This window comes from Myodes glareolus, chromosome 6 (assembly GCF_982192425.1).
Source record: "Myodes glareolus chromosome 6, mMyoGla1.1, whole genome shotgun sequence".
In the NCBI taxonomy this organism is placed as follows: Eukaryota; Metazoa; Chordata; class Mammalia; order Rodentia; family Cricetidae; genus Myodes; species Myodes glareolus.
The window spans coordinates 100,392,841-100,411,794 of record NC_142031.1 but is presented as its reverse complement, the minus strand read 5'-3'; the positions used below and the strand labels follow the sequence as shown (position 1 = coordinate 100,411,794).

At 49.3% G+C, this 18,954-nt stretch overlaps 2 protein-coding genes across 11 annotated transcripts; one reads left to right on the top strand and one right to left on the bottom strand.

Moving 5' to 3' along the window:
• Positions 1-1,291: 1,291 nt before the first annotated feature.
• Slc5a6 (solute carrier family 5 member 6) lies at positions 1,292-13,839 on the bottom strand. Of its 9 annotated transcripts, none has more exons than XM_048436574.3 (18): positions 13,684-13,839; positions 12,347-12,563; positions 8,931-9,001; positions 7,426-7,969; positions 7,103-7,168; positions 6,782-6,833; positions 6,189-6,256; positions 5,810-5,964; positions 5,447-5,587; positions 5,143-5,272; positions 4,660-4,748; positions 4,310-4,422; positions 3,979-4,046; positions 3,216-3,302; positions 2,901-3,082; positions 2,623-2,726; positions 2,286-2,401; positions 1,292-2,188 (listed from the first exon to the last, which is right to left on the bottom strand). In XM_048436574.3, the coding sequence occupies exons 4-18, from the start codon at positions 7,816-7,818 to the stop codon at positions 2,042-2,044; spliced, it is 1,911 nt and encodes a 636-aa protein (XP_048292531.2). In that variant the 5' UTR covers positions 7,819-7,969; positions 8,931-9,001; positions 12,347-12,563; positions 13,684-13,839; the 3' UTR covers positions 1,292-2,041. The 9 variants fall into 9 exon arrangements, with proteins under 9 accessions (XP_048292531.2, XP_085547346.1, XP_048292532.2 ...); XM_085691220.2 differs by lacking the exon at positions 13,684-13,839 and adding an exon at positions 13,519-13,663; XM_048436575.3 differs by lacking the exon at positions 13,684-13,839 and adding an exon at positions 13,096-13,241.
• Atraid (all-trans retinoic acid induced differentiation factor) lies at positions 13,365-18,876 on the top strand. 2 transcript variants are annotated; one of them, XM_085691222.2, is made up of 7 exons: positions 13,365-13,523; positions 14,170-14,288; positions 16,887-16,958; positions 17,152-17,223; positions 17,446-17,567; positions 18,281-18,378; positions 18,597-18,876. In XM_085691222.2, the coding sequence occupies exons 1-7, from the start codon at positions 13,425-13,427 to the stop codon at positions 18,732-18,734; spliced, it is 720 nt and encodes a 239-aa protein (XP_085547348.1). In that variant the 5' UTR covers positions 13,365-13,424; the 3' UTR covers positions 18,735-18,876. The 2 variants fall into 2 exon arrangements, with proteins under 2 accessions (XP_085547348.1, XP_048292536.2); XM_048436579.3 differs by having other exon boundaries at positions 18,545-18,876.
• The last annotated feature ends 78 nt before the right edge of the window (positions 18,877-18,954 follow it).

Here is an 18,954-nt window from a genome sequence, read left to right as displayed (position 1 = left end):
TAAACATTAAATCTTTAGTTTTTATGTGCATGAGTGTTTTTCCTACATGCATGTATACCACATACGTTGCCTGTACTCAGAGGTCAGAAGAAAGGATTATCAGATCCCCCCAGAACTGGAGTTATAGATGGTCGTGAGCCATCATGTGGGTGCTGGGATCTGAATCCACATTCAAGAACACAAGATTTATCATCCACTGGGGTCTGTTTGGACATAAGCCTTGTTCCTCCCTCCACGATGCTGGCTAGGACAGCAGCAGAAAGGGCATGAAGGATGGCTGACAAAGTCATACATCTATAGCCCGGTTACCTAGGATGCTGAGGCAAGAGACTCATGCCATCCCAGGAGTTTGTGACCAGCCTAGGCAAACGAGACCTAGTTCCTGTATTGAGATATGGCCTAACTTGTGATCTTCATGTCTCCCATATTCTGATATCACATATGAGCTCCACTGCAGGTTTGTTTCTTAAAACTGCTCGTGTACACAAGCAATGGGATCTGCTGGGGGTCGTAGGACAACTTCCAGGATTCAGTTTTCTATCACGCATGACCCAGGGATCAAACTCAGAGGATTCACAACCTTCTCACTAGCCTTCTCACTGGCCTAAGACTGTACTTCCTTGGCTGGGTGGTGGTGGTACATGTCTTTAATCCCAGTACTTGGGAAGCAGAGACAGGTGGATCTTTGTGAGTTTGAGGCCAGCTTGGTCTACAAGAACTATTTCCAGGACAGCTAGGACTGTTAACACAGAGAAACTCTGCCTCAAAAACAAACCAACCAAGCAAAAAACCCTGCACTTCCTTAAACAAAACTTGGGGTGGATACTGAGACACATAATGTCCTACCCTGGGCTGCATGGGATATGGGAGAACAATTGGGTTATGGTTGAACCCTCAGATCTGCCTGGCCCCATGTTTCTATTGAGAGCCTGAGAACTTGGACACGGCTGCTCGGAACAGCAGGATGGGGCCAAGTAGGGGAGGAGAACAAGTACTGGAGGCATGGGCAGTATGAATATTCTTCACTATACAAGTCAGTATTATTTCTCCTTAACATTCTTTCTCTTGTCTCAACAGCAAATCTCAAAACAGTTCTTTTAAGAACTGAGGTAGCAAGGATGGGATGAGCTACTTCAGGAAACAGTTAAGTCTAACTCTGCCCCTCCCCTCCCCCAGCAGCCACCTGCAGAGACTGAGGTCCAAGTCCTATCTCAGTAGAGGAAGACACCTGCAGAGATCTTATCTTCTCCAGGGCACAGGGGGTTACTTGAAGGAACACAGAGGCCAGATACTAGGTCTAACAGCTATTTTATTCCCTAGGAACAAAATGCATGAGGAAACTCCAAAATGAAACAGGCGCAGAGACGACAGAGTGACACCAAGGTGCCCTGGCTTCAGAGTTCAGAGGACAGCACAGTGCAGAAGGAACCCGATGAGGACCACTTGAGGAGGGTGACATCTGTGATGTAAAAACTCGCCCCCTCTACAAAGCAGATATTACACAACTGTCTGAGACCCAGGACACCGAAGCCTCCCTCTGAAGAACTGAGGTAGGCAGGTAAGACTGTGAGGGGGCTTGAGTGTTACAGATAACCTGAAATCACTTTCGGGTACCCACAAAGGGCTGAGATAACCCAAGATGACTTGAAAGGGAGGGAATCAAAAGGTAGCCAAGAATTTCATGCTTAAGGTGGGCTGGTCAATCTTGCCAAATCAGGCCCCAGGGTGGTTATAAGAAATATTATTCCTACCCACCCCAAAGGACTCTGGTCATACTCAATCAAAAGTCATCCTTTTCTCTGTGGATTCATTTATTTCCCCACTTGTGACATAATTCTGTACCCCTCAAACCTGATCCTAAGGGTAGGATTGGCAAGGGATAAGGAAAAACCGTGTCTAGCCCTTGCATGCAGCGGCGTCCATGGAGGCGCGAGCAAGGTCCTTTGTTGTGGGCGAGGTCACTGGCCCGCCCCTGCAGAACACATGCAGTGACACCACCGCACTGTCAGGGCCCGTGGCTGCTGTCCTGCAGGGCAGACAGTCACAGAGAGGTCTCCTGGACGATGTAGGTCGGGCTACACGGCTGGTGGACGAGACCATCCTCAGCCATCCTCTCCTTATCCCTGCTGTCCTGCAGCACTCCATTCCTCATCTTCTCCGGAAACAGGGGGGGGACCACAGGGACATCCTGGGGACAGGGAGTGCAGGTGACGGTAGACAAGGGCAGAGGAGCATGGCAGGCACAAGGAGAACAGGGAAAGGCTTCACATGACAATGGATCTCACCTTGCTGTAGCTTCTCCAGCGAAGCCGCTTCTGGCAGGATAAGGGCAGGAGTGAGAGGAGCTTTGGCAACACTGGATAAATGGTGCCAGGGTTCAGGGTCCGGCCCCGCATTCCCCCTAAAGGCAAAGGTGCTTGTCAAGAGCCCTTCAGAGAACTTCTTAGAGCAGCACTCTGCTGTCCCTGCACCAAGGGCCCAGTCCTCCTGCCCACTCTGATGTCAGCAGGGGAGACCAGCTGTTACTGACACCCAGTACCCCAAGGGCAGGATCCCATCTTCCCCAGACTGAAAAGTCCCCCTCTCCCCTCATTTTGCTGTGTGGCAGTTCCACGCCCTCACCGGTGAGCAGACTGACAATCAGGCCCACGACAATGACGGTGGTGGAGTTGTGTGCACTGTACCATAAATAGGACAGGGAGTAGAACCGCTGCAGTCCCGTGGGCCTAGGGTGAGAAGGTGAGGAAAAGCATTTGGCAGGGCATTCTGGAGGCACTTCAAGCCCCCCACCTACAAGGTCTCAGAACTCAGCCTAACCCTCCTTATAGCTTATGGTAAGGTCCCCATGAAATCCCTCAAAACTGAGCTTCACCCAAGAACGAGAGCAAGCTGTGCCTCACTTGGACAGGGTGGTAGAAGGCATCAGAGTAGTCATAGTGGCGATGGTCAAGTTGCTGGGCAGGAAGGAGCTGGACCCATTAACAGGAGGGGACGCCACAGAAGAGCTCATCCTGCTCACTATGCTTCCAATGCCGATCCAGAAGGCCATGGTGAGTCCAGTCAACAGGCCGACGATGGCACCCTGCCCAGAGATACAGCCAGCTCTCTTGTCACAAGGCCCACCACAAACCTTCACACCAATCCCCAGAACTGCTGAGCTCCTCAACAGTCCAGTTCCATCTACGCGCATATCTGGGAAGCCGGGTGTCACTCACAAGAGGGTTGGCACACGGGAAGAACATCCCCAGGCAGAAAAGTCCCAGCAGTGGCCCTCCAACCATGCCAAAGATGCTGAGTGCTGCCTGGAGTCGATGGAAGGAGAAAAGAACGCACGGGCTCAGAGACTTGGGCCTCAATGTCCTGTCAATCATCAGCTGTTGGTTTCTTCAGGGAGGGAAGGGCTGTGGTGATGCACTTCGGGCTGAGGCTGAGCTCTAGGGCTCTCTGGGTCAACAACATCCTAGGAATGCTGGGCTTTTGCTCACTTGAGAGTCTGTTCATAGTTAAAGGCCATCTATCGAAGGACAATGTATGGGACTGGGGAGAAGGCTCAGGGGATAAAGGTGCTTGCTGCCAATGCTGACACCCGAGTTCCATATTCAGGACCCACATGGTACAAGGAGAGAACCAACTCCCAAAAACTGTCCTCTGACCCCCACTTGAGCACTGGCATGCAAGTATCCATACATAATGAATGGCTATTTTTTTTTTTTTTTGGTCTTGACAGGGCTTCTTTATATAGCCCTGACTGTTCTGGAACTTACTCCATAGACCAGGCTAGCCTTGTACTCAAGAGAGTCGTCCACCTGCCTCTGCTTCCCAAGTGCTGGGATTAAATATGTGTGCCACCATGTCCAGCTTAAATGTAGTAATTTTTTTAAAGGCACATTCCAATACTCTCAAAACAGCTATCTTCATTTCTTAGTTCAAACATATCCCCCCATTCCTGCTAAGAGCTTCTTCCCCTAGAGGCATTACCTGGAGCACTGATCCCAGATGAGAGGAAATATAGGCCATTCCCAGGCAAATTAGTCCATAGGCAAAAGCTGGGGAGATGCAGAGGGAGGCAATAAAGTGATGTGAGTCAACAAGTAGAGGGATAACACACTCCAACCGAATTACCACTCTGTACCCAGGCCCAGGGCCCGCTGCTCTCCCCTGAAAGCCATATGATGGCTGTGTGCTGCTGCACGAGGCACGTGCTGAGGCCAGGACAGACTTAGGGAAGCAGGCTTCCTTAACTCATGACAGTGACCAGGATGTATCTTCAAACGAACAAGACTTAAGATACACAGAAGAATAAGCCTACCAAGGCTTCGGGAAAGCAGGATGGCCCGGGTTTCGGTCATCTCAGGGAACCAAGGCTGAATTAGGTCCTCCATGGTGACCGTTGCCAGTGAATTGAATGCGGATGATATGGTGCTGCAGCGGAGGAAAAGGACGAGCTGTGTCAGGTCCGAGAGCCAAAGGACTCCACAGACGGGAAGGCACTACCCATCGATGCGTAGCCCACACTACTTCAGAGGGGTTTGGAAAGCAAGACGTTTCTGATGGAGTAGGTGTGTTCACCTAGATGACTGACACTGCCAAGTGAAGCCTGCTTTGGGAGAGGCCAACCAAAACAGATGGGACTGGTCCAGCAGGCCACTGCAGGAGTACCTGAGGGATCCACTGAAGAGGCAGGCGACAAAGAGCCCAGGTAGCCCCGGTGTGTCCTTCAGGAGGTCCATGACGAAATAGAGCACTAGCTGCAAGGAGAGCAAACACACTCAGGGAGGAAAAGGGCTCTGAAGAGCAAACTCCACAGCCCATCCAGCCCCGCCGCTGATGGCCAGTGGGACCGCAGCATGCTGCCTAACACACCGGGCCCGTCTGCTACAGGAGGAGGTTGTTGGGAAGCTTAGATGAGAGCAGACGTGCAGCAGTTTCCAGTGAAGGGAGCTGGTATTGGCTGGCTGCCCACCCATCAAATGGGTGAGCACTGATTAGATCTGCTCAGGACTGGAGTCTGACACTAGACAGCTGGGACCTCAGGATGGAAAAAATAGTCATCTTTTTCCAATTTAGCCACACAGGTACTCTGCTTAGGGATCCAGACTGGCTTCTCATGAACACAGGATGGGGCCAGAGAGACCCTCTCACCTGGTCGGGTGCTGCTTGCTCTTGCTGGGGGCTCATAGCATATTTCTTATAATAGGCAAACATGACCAGACCAATGAGGGAGCTCATGCACAAGGCCACTTGCTGGCAGGGGAACACTGCATAGCAGGAACTGCAAAAGATCAGTGCCAGAAGACAGAGATGACATTAACAGACACTGTTAGACGTGCCCTCCTAAACCTCCAGAAAGCCCCCAACAAAGGGGAAGGCACTCTGAATCCTGTCCCACCCCATTGCTCCCAGGGACCCCTTCCCAGGCTCTAGTATGTCCCATCCTTGCACTTACAGAATAGCAGCTTTCTCTGAGCGGGAGCTGAGGTAGCGCTGCACCTGAGCCTGATTCACTCCATACAAGGACAGCATCATGAAAACCCCCCCAAAGGCCAAAGTCCAGAAAGTATGACGCACAAAGGGGTCGGGATCCAGCCTGCAACAGAGATACCCAGTCACAACCACAGCCACCTCATCTCAGGTGTGCATCCAGGCAACGTCCAGGCCTCTACACCCATGATCACTTTCTCCCTCTGCAGGATGGACTGTCTGCCTATGGTGCTGCCAGCTTTCTCTGCTTACTAAAGGCCCAAGACCAGGCTGAAATGGACTCAGCCCGTAGACGCTAAAGGTACCAGTCGAGGAAGCACAGACTTACTCAATCCCAGAGATGAGGCCATACTGGGAAGACACATTCCATACATGACCCAAGCCGCCCACTCTGGCAGAGCCTACAATGATAACCACCAGCTGCCCTAGGAACATGACCAGCGTTTGGAACACATCTGTCCAAATGACAGCCTTCAGCCCACCCTACAAGAAAAAAAAAAAAATCACATCCGTCACAAATGCCAAATCAAACGGAGAGAGTGGACATTACACTCCCAAGAAAGCCCTTGCATAACCCCTGAAACTGTCAGTCACTCCACCTTCTCCGCCTCACCCTGGAACTGCATCCCATTTCTTGGATCTCTTTACGCTAGCCCTTCTTTTCCTTCCCCCATCTTCCCGCTGTCACCCAGGATAACTGCAATTACCAGCGCAGTGTAGATGTTGCAGACAATTCCGAGGGCCAGGACTGACAGCCAAAGATCAAATCCTGTCACTGAAAACAGATAAACGTCACAATCCTACCTCTGGCAGGTTTTCCAGAGCAGCCTGGTGAGGATAACTACTCCAAGCATAGAGATGAGCCAGCTGGGGTTGTCACATGACTTTAATCCCAGCATTCTGGGAGGCAGAGACAGTCTAGTGCGGTCTATACAGCAGAGTGCCAGGACAGCCAGGACCACATAGGGACTTTGTCTCAAAACAACAACAAAACAAAGAAAACCCATCATAACATCACAACACTGAAGCAATTAGTCACCATAGGGGAAATAAATCATTTCTCAACATGAGGAAAAACATTTTCAGAGCTCCACCGAAATGTTGATTAACCAGTTCAGGTGTGGCATGGTAATGTTTGATCAGCTTTCAACCGAGGTGAAGGACGTCTCCTTCTACCCCTGGTAGAGACCAAGAGCCCTGTCCATGAATTAGTTCTCTCTAGTACACTACCCTCTCTGCCCCTCCTAATGACATTTCTCCAGTCTGCCAAGGCCAGACGTCAGGGACCATGACTCCTCACCTGCATTGAGGGCCAATGACGGAGCGTAGAGAGCAACGCCCATGTAGATCACCTGTGGGAGATGGGAAGGATGTGAAGGGGAAGAGACAAAAGTGGAAAGAGTGTCCCCAAGGCTTGGGCTTACTTCCCTCTAACGCCTCCCAAAACCTGGCTTGCAACCACTGTCATATCTATAGTGGCACTGGACAGGATGCCACCGGGGACTTGACCAACTAATCACTCACAGGAATTTTAATCACAGGGAAAGCTCCACCCCAACTCTGAAGGCCCGAGTTCAGCCCTCCCTTGCCCCGGCTCGGTTTTAGTTAGCAGCCCACCTACCATCTGAAAGATGAAGGTCACAGTTCCAAGGATCCTCACTACTTTATTAAAGCGTAGCTCCAGGTACTAGATACAAGTACAAAGAATTTGTGCCTTTTAAGGCATGGCATTTTGCGACTCCAGCCCTCATAATACATAACCTCTTTCCTCAAGAGGTCTAGTAACACAAGAAAATATGCAGAACATATACTCTGGACCCCCTAGGCATGGCACTCTCCAACCCCCTCCCCCAGGAAGAAGAGCTACTTGGGGCAGTCATTCTTCGGTGGAACCCGAGTCACAACCTTAGGTACCCATCCCCTTCCCATGCCTTTCCTGTTTACCTCATAGGCACTGGTAAGATGCAGGCGGTAGAAGACTGGGATGAAGATGTGAGCAGGGATCAGAAGTCCTAGGAAGTAGGAGCATCCCAGGAACCAATACTGGGTTCCAAATCGGTAGATCTCAGCTGGTGCCCCCAGGATGGCTACTGCTGACTGGAAGGTGGCCAACAGGGACAGTGCCACAGGAAGGCAGCCCATTTTGCGGTCTGCCAGCAGCAACTCACCAACAGTATGATGGCCCCATCCACGGCAAGCATGGTAGAGCCCAATGATGAGGGAGAGAAGGAGCAACAGGCCAAACACCACATAATCCACGACAGAAAAGGAGGAAATAACCCTGTTGGTGTCTGCGGCTGTGTGGAAGGGAGCTGAGGTGCTCTCCCCCATACTCATCCTCTCTGTGCCCGTTTTTCAGGACTTGGTATTCCTGGGTTCAGAGCTGTCACTTCACCGACCAAGCACGTATAGGCAAAGGGCTCCGAGTTGGTTCCTGGCTCAGTTTTACAGCATTCCTCTTCCAGCCGGTGCCACGGTCCAAGAGCAACTGGAAGAATCCATCTCTTAGTCAAGCCTACCCTGCCCTCATGGCTGCCCACCCACAGGCTTCGGACATGTCATGACCAGACTCAGACTAGCCAGCCAGCACAGCGGTGGGTGAATGCCTGCAAGGTACAGGCGGCTTTGCTAGAGGTTAGGGAGGGAGGGGAGGAGGGAGAAAGCAGCAGAGTGAGACACAGGAGACAGTAACTTGGCCAGGACCTCTGCATGTACAGTTATGAAATTCAAGACCTTTCTTGGGTCTCCACCCGAGTAGTAAAATAAAAATCAACTCTAGCCTAATATCTTCATATAATCCCTGCCTCCATTTGCGGGCACAGACCCAGTCACTACAATGTCTTGAGCCAGCAGAGCCCAGCCTGGCGCCACAGCCCCGCAGGGAAGAAATGGGAAACCAATGACAGCAGGGTTTCCCCTATTCTCCTTGGCCTCAGTTTCACTTCTCATGACCCAGAGGGGTCGTCCTCCGAACAACGCCCCTACCCGCAGCCCAGCCCAGCGAGCTCACCTCCCAGATGTCTCCAGCCCCATTCAGAACAGAAGGCTCACTACTCTGTACCCCTTTCTCTTTCGGGATGAAAGGCATGTGCCACCACTGCCCAGTCGTACCTCTTTATTAGCATCCCCAGTATCACTAGAGAAACCCTACCTGTCTGTCTCAGCTTCTGCTAGACACACCCATTAAGGGTGGATCTGGTCAGAGTGATAAAATTCAAAAGTGAGACAGATACGGGCCAGAGGAAGGTCAGTGGTTAAAAGTACTTGCTCTTGTGGAGGACTCAGGTTCTAGTCTCAGCATCCACATGGAAGCTCACAGTCATCTATTACTCTAGTTCCAGGGGGTCCGATGCCCTCTGATTGCTTCTGTGGGTACCAGGTACACATGTGGAACAGACATGCACACAGACAAGACACTCATATACATAATGCTGGGCTCAGACACATACCCGGAGAAGCAATCTCTGAGGCAGAGCTGCCTGGAGCGGCCCTGAGGTAGAGGCGCTGATTCTGTAAGGAGCTGAAGAAAGAGCAAGAATTGGGCGTCAGAGGAACGCATTTGTTGCTCTCTGTTCTGGGCTCTTCAGGGAATCAAGCACTGTGCCCCGAAATGGCCCATATCACCCTATGTCCCGGCTCAACTCTAGCAGATCCAGAGAGAGCAGAGCTGCCGTTCAACAGCATTCTTAGATGGATTGGGCTCTCAGGCTAAGTCGCTCTTGGCACCCTGTGTGCTGGACAGAGTTAGAAAGGAGTTGCCTAGAAGACGGGAAAGTTACTTTTCTAACTCTCTCTCACACCAATCACCATTATAATAATATGCCACAATCTTTAAAAGAACAAAGATGGGATCACACTATTCCAAGTCAGCCACTCTTACAGCGCCCCCACTTCACACAGAAGCATTAAAGATCCAGACATTCAAGTAATCTTTTTTTTTTCCTTTTTTTTGGGGGGGGAGGGCTGGTTTCGAGACAGAATGTCTCTGTAGCTTTGGAACCTGTCCTGGAACTAGCTCTTGCAGAACAGGCTGGCCTCGAACTCACAGAGACTGCCTGTCTCTGCCTCCTGAGTGCTGGGATTAAAGGAGTGTGCCACCACTGCCCTGGCCATAACCTTTTCTTTTTTTCTATGTTTATGTATACACAGGTGCATGTGAGCAAATTCACGAGCATGTGGAAACTCAGATGTCTTCCTTGGTCACTTTCCAGGCAGGGCTTGTTCACAGAGATCTATAGGCAACTGCCATGCTTTGGTCTTCACACTTAGGTGGCAAGCCTTGACCTACTTACTACTAAGCTATCTCCTGGGCCTCTCAAACAACCATTCTAAAATACAGCTAAGTAACTGTCAGAGGCAACCTTATAACACAGGCCTATGGATTCCTCATCCACCCTGCTCTCCCAAATGTCCATCCTCTGGTCTTGAAAAGCAATCCCTAAGCAGGGCGGTGGTGGCACACGCCCTTCATGCCACCAGTAGGGAGAGGCAGATCCAGAGGCAGACCTCTGTGAGTTCAAGGTCAGCCTGGTCAGCAAGTTTAAGGACAGCCAGGGCTATAAGGAAACCCTGTCTTGAAACAAACACAAAATAAACAAAAAGCAATCCCCCTAGAAGTACTCCTCTGGCCAGGCGGGGCTGGCGCACGCCTTTAATTCCAGCACAGGGAGGCAGAGACAGATGGATCTCTTTGAGTTCGAGGCCAGTCTGGACTACATAGTGATTTCCAAGTAAGGCTCCAAAAGTTACAGAGAAATCCTGTCTGGGGTGGGGGTGGGGGAGCAAAAAAGAGGCACTCCTCGTTGGTGTGGAAGGAACACTAGAGAACGCTGCATATTTAGACAGCCTTGCGTGATGACAGTTCACGTTCTCTGAATACCTGCCTTGGAGCCAGGAGTAAATAAAGTGCCTCTATGTCACCGGTTCACAGACTTTTGACCCATCTGAGGAATCAGCCACACCTCAGACCCTATCTAGTACCTTCTAGGTGCTAAATTCCTACCTTCGAGCAGCTTAAGGCAGGGTGGTACAGTGGACTTTTCCTTAATAAACCATAGCTCTATATCCTATCTAATGTGTGCCACTAAATAAACTATAGCTCTATATCCTATCTAGTATGGGCCACTAGGTTAGAGACCCCACCTTCTAAAACTCAAACACTCTCCCCTCAAAGTTCTACAAAAAAAAAAAAAAAAAAAGCAGTTTCCTGTTTTGTGTCTTATTTGCTGCTAAATCTTCTCTCCCAGCCTCCTCCAATGGTGAGCAACAGGGTATTTCACCTGAAACACCCTCAGCATCTCTCTACAAAACCTATGAAGAATGGGTCTCAATTGTAGGGGTTGGTGAGATGGTCCCGGGGTTTGGGGTTCTGCCTTCTCTGTAGAGGACTCAAGTTTGAATGCAAGCATCCACAGTAGCAGCCTGAAACTACCGCTAACTCCAGCTCTGGCACTTCTGGGCTCCTCACACTAGTACTCGTGGATAGACACACACACAGCACAGAACAGTAAAGAAACTGTTTGCAGGTAATTCACCGTGGTCCAACCTCACTATTCCCAAGACTAGAAAGGATCAAAGTGCTAACTGTAGTCAGTCAGTCATAGAACAGTGCATAGATTTCAACCAATCTAGTGACAGATTAATACATCCTGCCTACCAGGAGATCAGGGCATCTTCTCCCACACTGTATTCAACACGCCTGGGCAGATACTGCCTGGTTGACAAGGTGCGCTACACACAGATTAAGAAAGGGTCTGAGCTTGGGCCACACGTTCTATGTCACAATGCAACTCTCTAGACCAACAGTCCCAACAGGGCACTCTGGTTTAACCTAAGGATGCCCCGGGCCTTTGTATTCTGTAACACCTTGAGATTTCTCACTCTTTGGCAAGTAGTCACTACTATGAAAACGTCTTAGACTAGGCAGTGGCACACACCTTTAATTCCAGCACTTGAGAGGCAGAGGCAGAAGGATCTCGGAGTTGAACGTCAGGCTGGTCTACAGGGTGAGTCCCAGGACAGTCAGAGCTACACAGGAGGCAGAGACAGGTGTATCTCTGTGAGTTTCAGGACAACCAGTGCTACACGGTGAGACCCTAACTCAAAATAAAAAAACAAGGGGAGAGGTGGTGGGTCCCAGTACTGACTAGTTCCCTCTACTTTTGGAGTTTCCGAAAATTTTGTTTTTGTTTTTTTGTTTCTCGAGACAGGGTTTTTCTGTATAACTTTGGTGTCTGTCCTGGAACTAGCTCTTGTAGTCCAGGCTGGCCTTGAACTCACAGAGATATGTCTGCCTCTGCCTCTGGGAGTGCTGGGATTAAAGGCGTGCACCACCACCACCCAGCTTCCGGATAAATTATTTGCATTAGGCACCAAGAATCCTCTAGGATGGAGGAAGAAGAAATTTAGCAGACAGAAAAATGCCAATCCAATGACAGTCTTCAATTCACACAATCCGATTCTAGGAAGAGAACAGTGGCCTTCTGAACACTCCACAGACACACCAATGGACATGTCTATCTCAGAAGAGTAGCCAGAAGAAAGCGAAGCTACTTTCCTAAGTAGGATTCTCATCGTCATCATGCACACACTAGGTTACTTTAACTGCGGTGAAAGGTATTGCTGGTGTGTGGGTTCTGAAGTCCCGCGAACCTGAACAAGTTAGTAAAGCACAGGCCCACAGGGCTAAATCCTCACCGGCTTCCTCCTTTGAAATGCAAATGCCAACGGCCACAGAGGAGTCTTGGGTTAAAAATTCCTCAACGTCTGAATAGTTTCTCACCAGAATAAAATATTTCTGCAGTTAAATGTATTAATAAATGTAAATTCGGGACTTCCAGGCAGGAACCTGGAACAGGCAGGTTACCTGAAATGAACTCCAACTGTCTTTGGTGACCTCTTGAGGTGTCCTCATCAAAAGCAATAGCTGCCCTTTGGTGTGATGGGTCTCTCCCAGCGCCCTTCCAGACAGGACGCCTGCGGCTGCTACCACTCTGCAGAAGCGCTACCTTGCCTTGCGTCGATGGTTCGGCCAGCACTACCAAAGTTCCTTCGTTCCTTCCGAAACCAGCATTGTTCTTTTCCTGGGAAGGCAAAGAACATGAGTTAGGGAAGCGTCTTTCCCGCTCCACCACCTTGCCCGGGCTCCGGGGAACTACGCAACATTAAGGTGAAGGGTTCCCAGACTCGTGTCCTCCTGCCAGCGTTTGCCCTTCGCCCTCCGATCTCCGCTCCTCCATCACCCGTACCCCTTTTCAACTCAGTTGTCCCCTTTCTCCACACGTGGCTAACTCACCACTTTGCGCTAGTATTTAAGACCTTTCCCCAAAGCCCACGCGGAGAGGCTCGCCCCTCGCCTCGCCCCGCCCCTCCCAGCTCCGCCTCTCGCGTCCCGAGGCGACTGAACTCAGCTTCTCTGCCCAATCCCTGCCCAACCCCCCCCATCCCGGCCCAGCCCACCTGCGCGATTCCACACGTGGGTAGCTGGCCCGCAGGCCAGCCCGGCCCGAGCAGCGTCCGGCTTGGTGACAGCGGGACCCCGCCCCCCCCTGCCCGCCCTGATCGCCGCGCCGCCATGTTTACTGAGGGCGGATGGAGAGTCCTAGTTGTCCGCACCGAGCTGAGAAAGCATGCAGTAGGCTCCAAGCAACTAAGCGGCGCCTGGGGAGGCCTGCGTTCCCCGAAGAATGGCGGGAGGGTGGGTCTGCCCGCCAGGAACATGCACCCGGGAGCGCGGACATGAGCCCAGAAGGCGGCGAGCAGTAGCCTCGCTCCGGCAAACCATGCCACGCCCCACGGCGCCAGGCGAGGCCTGATTAGGCCACGCCCCAGAGTGGCCCGGTTCGCAAAATTAGGCCCGGCCCCAAGGCTGAGGCATGAGGCGAGGGGGCGGGGCCTCGCGCTCGGCTCTCGCGAGCTGTCAAGAAGGTTGAGAGGAGTGGAAAATGGCGTCTCGCGAGCCCGGCAGTTCTGCGAGCTCGATACCTTGGGTTGCTACCCTGCTCCTGGCTGTGGGCGTGGAGAGGGCCCTGGCTCTACCTGAGGTACAGAAGAAAGCTAGTTTGAGATCTGGCTGAAGAAGGTTGCCGATCGTCAGCCTTGTGTCGAGCTCGCCCGCCGGTGGCTGTCCCAGCCGAAGCTCAGATTTCTCCCTGAAGATTCCCTAGCCCTGTCCCAGCGGGGATCGTGCTCCCGAGTACTCACGTAGCGACGGTCACTGGCACCTTCGCCCTGCCCACATTCAGAGAGAGACCTTTGAAATTTGATCTCCTTGCTTTTGAATAACTTTAAATTGTTCTTCCCACTCTAGAGTCCCCGGCTCCTCCGCCAGCTGTCCTTGCACGAGTACCGTGTGTGGTGCAATGGCATGGCTGAGTACTTTGTGTACCCGCATGCAGCTCTTTAACACTTGCCAAAGCATGCCTCTCGGGTGGAGAAGTCTCTGGAAAGGACATAATATAGTCAAGTAATGATTCTCCTAGATGAGGACCTTCTTTCGGAAAAGACTTGTGTAGTGCACTGATTTGGTGCACTGTTGTAGCCGAAGAAATGGGTTCTATTTATAAAATCCAGCTTTCTGCTTTGTATTGTAAGAATTCTGGAGAGAACACTGACAACTAACTATTGATTCTTGTTTGTTCTTCTTTTTTTCTTTCTGGAGTCTTAATAAGGTTTCTTTCTTTTCTACAGATATGCACCCAGTGTCCAGGAGGTGTGCAGAACACGTCCAGAGTAGCCGTTTACTGTGAGAATACATCGGAGTCAATGCAAGCCCGATGCTGCCTGAATCAGAAGGGCACCATCTTGGGGTGAGGGAGGAGAAGACATCCATGGACACTCAAAAAAGTCTACAGGCTTGCCTAACTGACTTTGGGGATAAATACTGGCACCTAACTGGAGACGTCTAATGCTTGATTGTAAAACGTTTAAATTGGTGTAGTATTATTCGATAGGTAAAAGATTTTTTTTTCCTGGATGACAGTAGTTCTTGCCATCTTATAGACTTTTGTGGCATCATTGAAAAATAGCTTTGTTTTTGTTGTTTGTTTTTGAGACAGGGTTTCACTGTTAAGCTCTGGCTATCCTGGAACCCACTTTGTAGACCAGGCTGGCCTGGAACTCACAGAGATCCACCTGCCTCTGCTTCCCAAGTGCTGGGATTAGAGGCATGTGCCACCACCGCTAGGCTTAAAAATAGTCTTATTATAACTCTTTGGATTATTTTTTACTAAAATACATTTACAATTTTCTTTTCTTTTTCTTTTTTTTTTTTTTGACAGGGTTTCTTTGTGTAGCTTTGGAGCCTGTCCTTGAATTCGCTCTGTAGACCAGGCTGGCCTCGAACTCACAGAGATCCACCTGCCTCTGCCTCCCGAGTGCTGGGATTCAAGGCATGTGCCACCACCGCCTGGCACGATTTTCTTAATTTAATTTTTTTATTTTGTGTGTGTGTGTGTGCATGCACTTGAGTGCAGGTGCTGGAAAAGACCAGAGGCTTTGGGTCCTCTGCAGCTGGAGGGATAGGCAGCTATGAGATGTCCAACATGGGTGCTGAACTGAGCTCGGTTCTCTGCAGGATCGGTATTCACGCTTAACTGCTAAGCCATCTTTCTAGTCCTTAGTTTTTTTTCTGTCTTTTTGTTATAGTTGTTCTGGGTACTAGGGAATGAGCCTATCCAAGCTACCTTTTTTGGTTTAGCTTTTCTTTTCTTTCTTTTTTTTAAAATTTATTTATTTATTATGTATACAATGTTCTCCTGCATGTATGCTTGCCGGCCAGAAGAGAGCACCAGATCTCATAGATGGTTGTGAGCCACCATGTGGTTGCTGGGAATTGAACTCAGGATCTCTGAAAGAGCGGCCAGTGCTCTTAACCTCTGAGTCCTCTCTCCAGACCCCTTTTCTTTTCTTTGGGACAGGGTCTTCCTATACAGCCCTGGTACTTACTGTGTACTGAGGCACAGCATGGCCTCAAACTCACATTATTTCTGCGTCAGCCTCCCAAGTACTGGAGTTACAGAGTGACCCATCACACTTCAGCGTTTATCATTTTGACACATGATCTCACTGAACTGCCTACACAACCTTGAACTTGTGATCCTCCTGCCTCGGCTTCCTGAGTAGCAGGGATTACAGGTAGCATGCACCACCAGGCCAGAAACTAAGTTATATATTTTATAATGTTATGATTTTGTATTTTGTAGACATTCAGTAAATGAAAATAATGTGTTGAAGTTCTGTTTTTGTTTGGTTGGTTTTTCGAGACAGGGCTTCTCTGTATAGCCCTGGCTGTCCTGGAACTCACTCTGCAGACCAGGCTGGCCTTGAACTTAGAGATTCACCTCCCTCTGCTTTGGAGTGCTGGGACTAAAGGCTAGAAGTCCTTAATGTACAGAAGTTTATAGTTGTCTGATAGGAAATATAGTTTGGAAAAACTTAAGTGATTTGCTTTTTTTGTTTTGTTTTGTTTTTTCTTTCATTTAAAACCTCTGTGGCTGGGCCTGGTATTTGTAATTTCAGCACTTTGGAGGAGGATCAAGAATTCAAGGTGGGCTAAGAGGTAGTGGCATATGCCTATAATCCCACCCAGCACTTGGGAAGCAGAAGCAGGCGGATCTCTGTGAGTTCGAGGCCAGCCTGATCTACAGAGCAAGTTCCAGGCCAGCCAGGTATATACAGAGAAACCCAAGGTCACCCTTAGCTACTTAGTGAATTTGAGGCTAGCTTGGGTTACATTGAGACCTTGCCTCAAAAATCATCTCGGTGGGGATGCTGACAGGGATGCTGCACATTGTGGTTCTTGTCTCTCACCCCAGCATTTGAGAAGCTGAGGCATCAGGATTGTCACAAGTTGAGACCAACCTGGAATGCAGAGTGAGACCTTGTCTGAAAACAAAATAAAATCTCTGTAGTGTGGTAGTTGTGGCTGTGGCTTGGTGATAAAGTGCCTCAAATGCCCAAGACCCTGGGTTTAATCCCCAGCAAGAGCAACAAAAGCCTCTGGGTCTGAGACTCACAGGAAAAGAGCTACTAACTAACCCTGGAGAAAATAACACCAAGTTTCTTGCAGTACTTGCACAGTGCATTGCTGTACTGGCTAGAACTGTGACTGCAATGTTCCGTAGCAGTACCAATGAGCACAGGAGCCATGATGTCATACGTGCTTGTAGTCTTACTTGTGAGAATGCATTTGAATTTTAGGTAAATTAAAATGTCGACATATGTAGCTAGCACTAACTAGATTGGATAGTACACGATTACAATGCCTCCTACCATAGTACTTCTCTTATACTTCTGAACATAGTGTTGTTCCATCAATATTGGATTAAGTGTGGTGTGTGCACAAATACTAACCTTGCTAGGCGTGGAAAAGAGACATAGTTACACTAATCACTTTGTTTCTTCAGGCTAGATCTCCAGAACTGTTCCCTGAAGGATCCTGGTCCAAACTTTTTTCATGCTTCAACTGCTGTTATCATGTAAGCGTTTAGGTACTTTCCTAATATGGTGATGGGAAAGTCTTTGGAGATAACTCTTAAAAAGGGTAGATTAATATTAGCATCTAAACCTGTACAACTGAGGATGAGGATTGGACTAATAGCCCAGGAAAGCATGTATAAATGTTAATAGCATGCTTTTCTCAACAGAGTACTAACAGTGTGTGTTTTGCAGAGACCTTCAAGCAAATCCTCTCAAGGAAGACTTGACTGACACCTTCCGTGGCTTTACCCAGCTCCAGACTCTGTGAGTAATAGACTGGGAAGAGGGAATCATAGATCTTAATTGTTAGTCAACATCGGAGCTGCTGTTGCTACTGTGTGTGTGTGTGTGCATAGATGCTTGAGTGAGCTCATATGCACATGTGTATGTGTGTGCATGTTTGTTGCTAGTGAATGCTTGTTCTGCTACTGAGCTACACCCTAAACTCTTTGGCTGTGTGTTTATGATCATGTGTGCTGTCTTCAGGATATTACCACCAGATGTCACCTGTCCTGGAGGTATTAATGCCTGGGAAAGTATTACCTCTTTCATGGACAAGCAAATTTGCCAAGGGCAGAAGGACCTTTGCAATAGCACTGGAAGCCCAGGTATGCTGTGGAATGGCCATCTCACTGGGGAGTCCTTTTCCTTCTTTCTGAGGTGACGTTATTCTCTACTTTAGAAGAATAAGGATGCTAAGTGTCTTTCTGTTTGGAGTTCTCTATTCCCCTATAAAGATTTTAATTAATATTTTATGATTTATTTATTTATCATGTATACAGTGTTCTGTCTGCATGTATGCCTGCACACCAGAAGAGGGCACCAGATCTCATTTCAGATGGTTGTGAGCCATCTTGTGGTTGCTGGGAATTGAACTCAGGATCACTGGAAGAGCAGCCAGTGCTCTTAACTGCTGAGTCATCTCTCCAGCCCAAGGTTTTAATTGTTAGTGTTACAGTCTGATTATTTATGATCTTCTAATTTTTTTGTTTTTGTTTTTATTTTCTGAAGCAGAGTCTCTTTATATATTCCTAGCTGATCTGGAACTTGTATAAACAGACTGGCCTTCAACTCACAGAGATCTACCTGCCCCTGCCTCCCAAATGCTGGGATTTAGGTATCTGCCACCATGCCCAGCTTTCTTCTCTACTTTTGACCTAGAAATAATTAAAAGATCTAAGCAGATATTTGAGAAAAATACCTAATGAGATTCAGTGATACCCTCCCCTCCCTGTAGCATGCTTCTGAGATCAAGGAGACTGGCTTGTCAGGGTCACATGGCCTTAGACTCCAGTGACTTTTGTTTTCCTCTGGCTCCCAGAAATGTGTCCTGAGAATGGATCTTGTGCACCTGAAGGTCCTGGTCTTTCGCAGTGCGTTTGTGCTGATGGTTTTCACGGATACAAGTGTATGAGGCAGGTAAGGAACTGGACCTTTTAGAAATAGAGGGATGCATTTGGCAAGAACCTCTCAAAAAGAGACAAGGGAAGTGGCCGAGATGAGGGGATGCATGGCAAAGAAAAACTCGGTTGCAGAAAGTGACCCTGTATATATTGCTGTGACTTGTTTTCTTTGCTAATCACAGGGTTCCTTTTCACTACTTATGTTCTTTGGCATTCTGGGATCCACCACGCTAGCCATCTCTGTTCTACTTTGGGGAACCCAGCGCCGAAAGGCCAAGGCTTCATGAACCACACAGGGCTTCCTGCTCACTTGAGATCACCCTGATCGTGACAAACAGGACTGGCCAGGGGGCGGATCCTGCTCAAAGCTGAAGCGGCCATTGATAATGAAGGAAGGTGTCAAATTGCACCACCTCGGAGTGATGGACCCTCGGTTCAGGAGTGGACGAGTACTTGTTTGTATTATTGGCTACAATAAACACTTTTTTCCCCATTGTTTTAGGGACTAGCGCCATACCTTCGCGTGTTTCTTGCTTGAGGGGCTGGTTTGGGACGGTCGGGTTTCTCGGGTCTCCAGGGTTTTGCTCGGTGC

What these genes read in the sequence shown, in the direction of transcription:
- Atraid (XM_085691222.2), top strand. Translation starts at nt 13,425, where the DNA reads ATGGCGTCTCGCGAGCCCGGCAGTTCTGCGAGCTCGATACCTTGGGTT. An exon ending in GCTTCAACTGCTGTTATCAT is followed by an intron (nt 16,959 to 17,151) that starts GTAAGCGTTTAG and finishes TGTGTTTTGCAG; the next exon opens with AGACCTTCAAGCAAATCCTC. An exon ending in GATACAAGTGTATGAGGCAG is followed by an intron (nt 18,379 to 18,596) that starts GTAAGGAACTGG and finishes CCACCACGCTAG; the next exon opens with CCATCTCTGTTCTACTTTGG.
- Slc5a6 (XM_048436574.3), bottom strand. Translation starts at nt 7,818, where the DNA reads ATGAGTATGGGGGAGAGCACCTCAGCTCCCTTCCACACAGCCGCAGAC. An exon ending in TGACCTTCATCTTTCAGATG is followed by an intron (nt 6,834 to 7,102) that starts GTAGGTGGGCTG and finishes CATCTCCCACAG; the next exon opens with GTGATCTACATGGGCGTTGC. An exon ending in GATTGTCAGTCTGCTCACCG is followed by an intron (nt 2,402 to 2,622) that starts GTGAGGGCGTGG and finishes CTTTGCCTTTAG; the next exon opens with GGGGAATGCGGGGCCGGACC.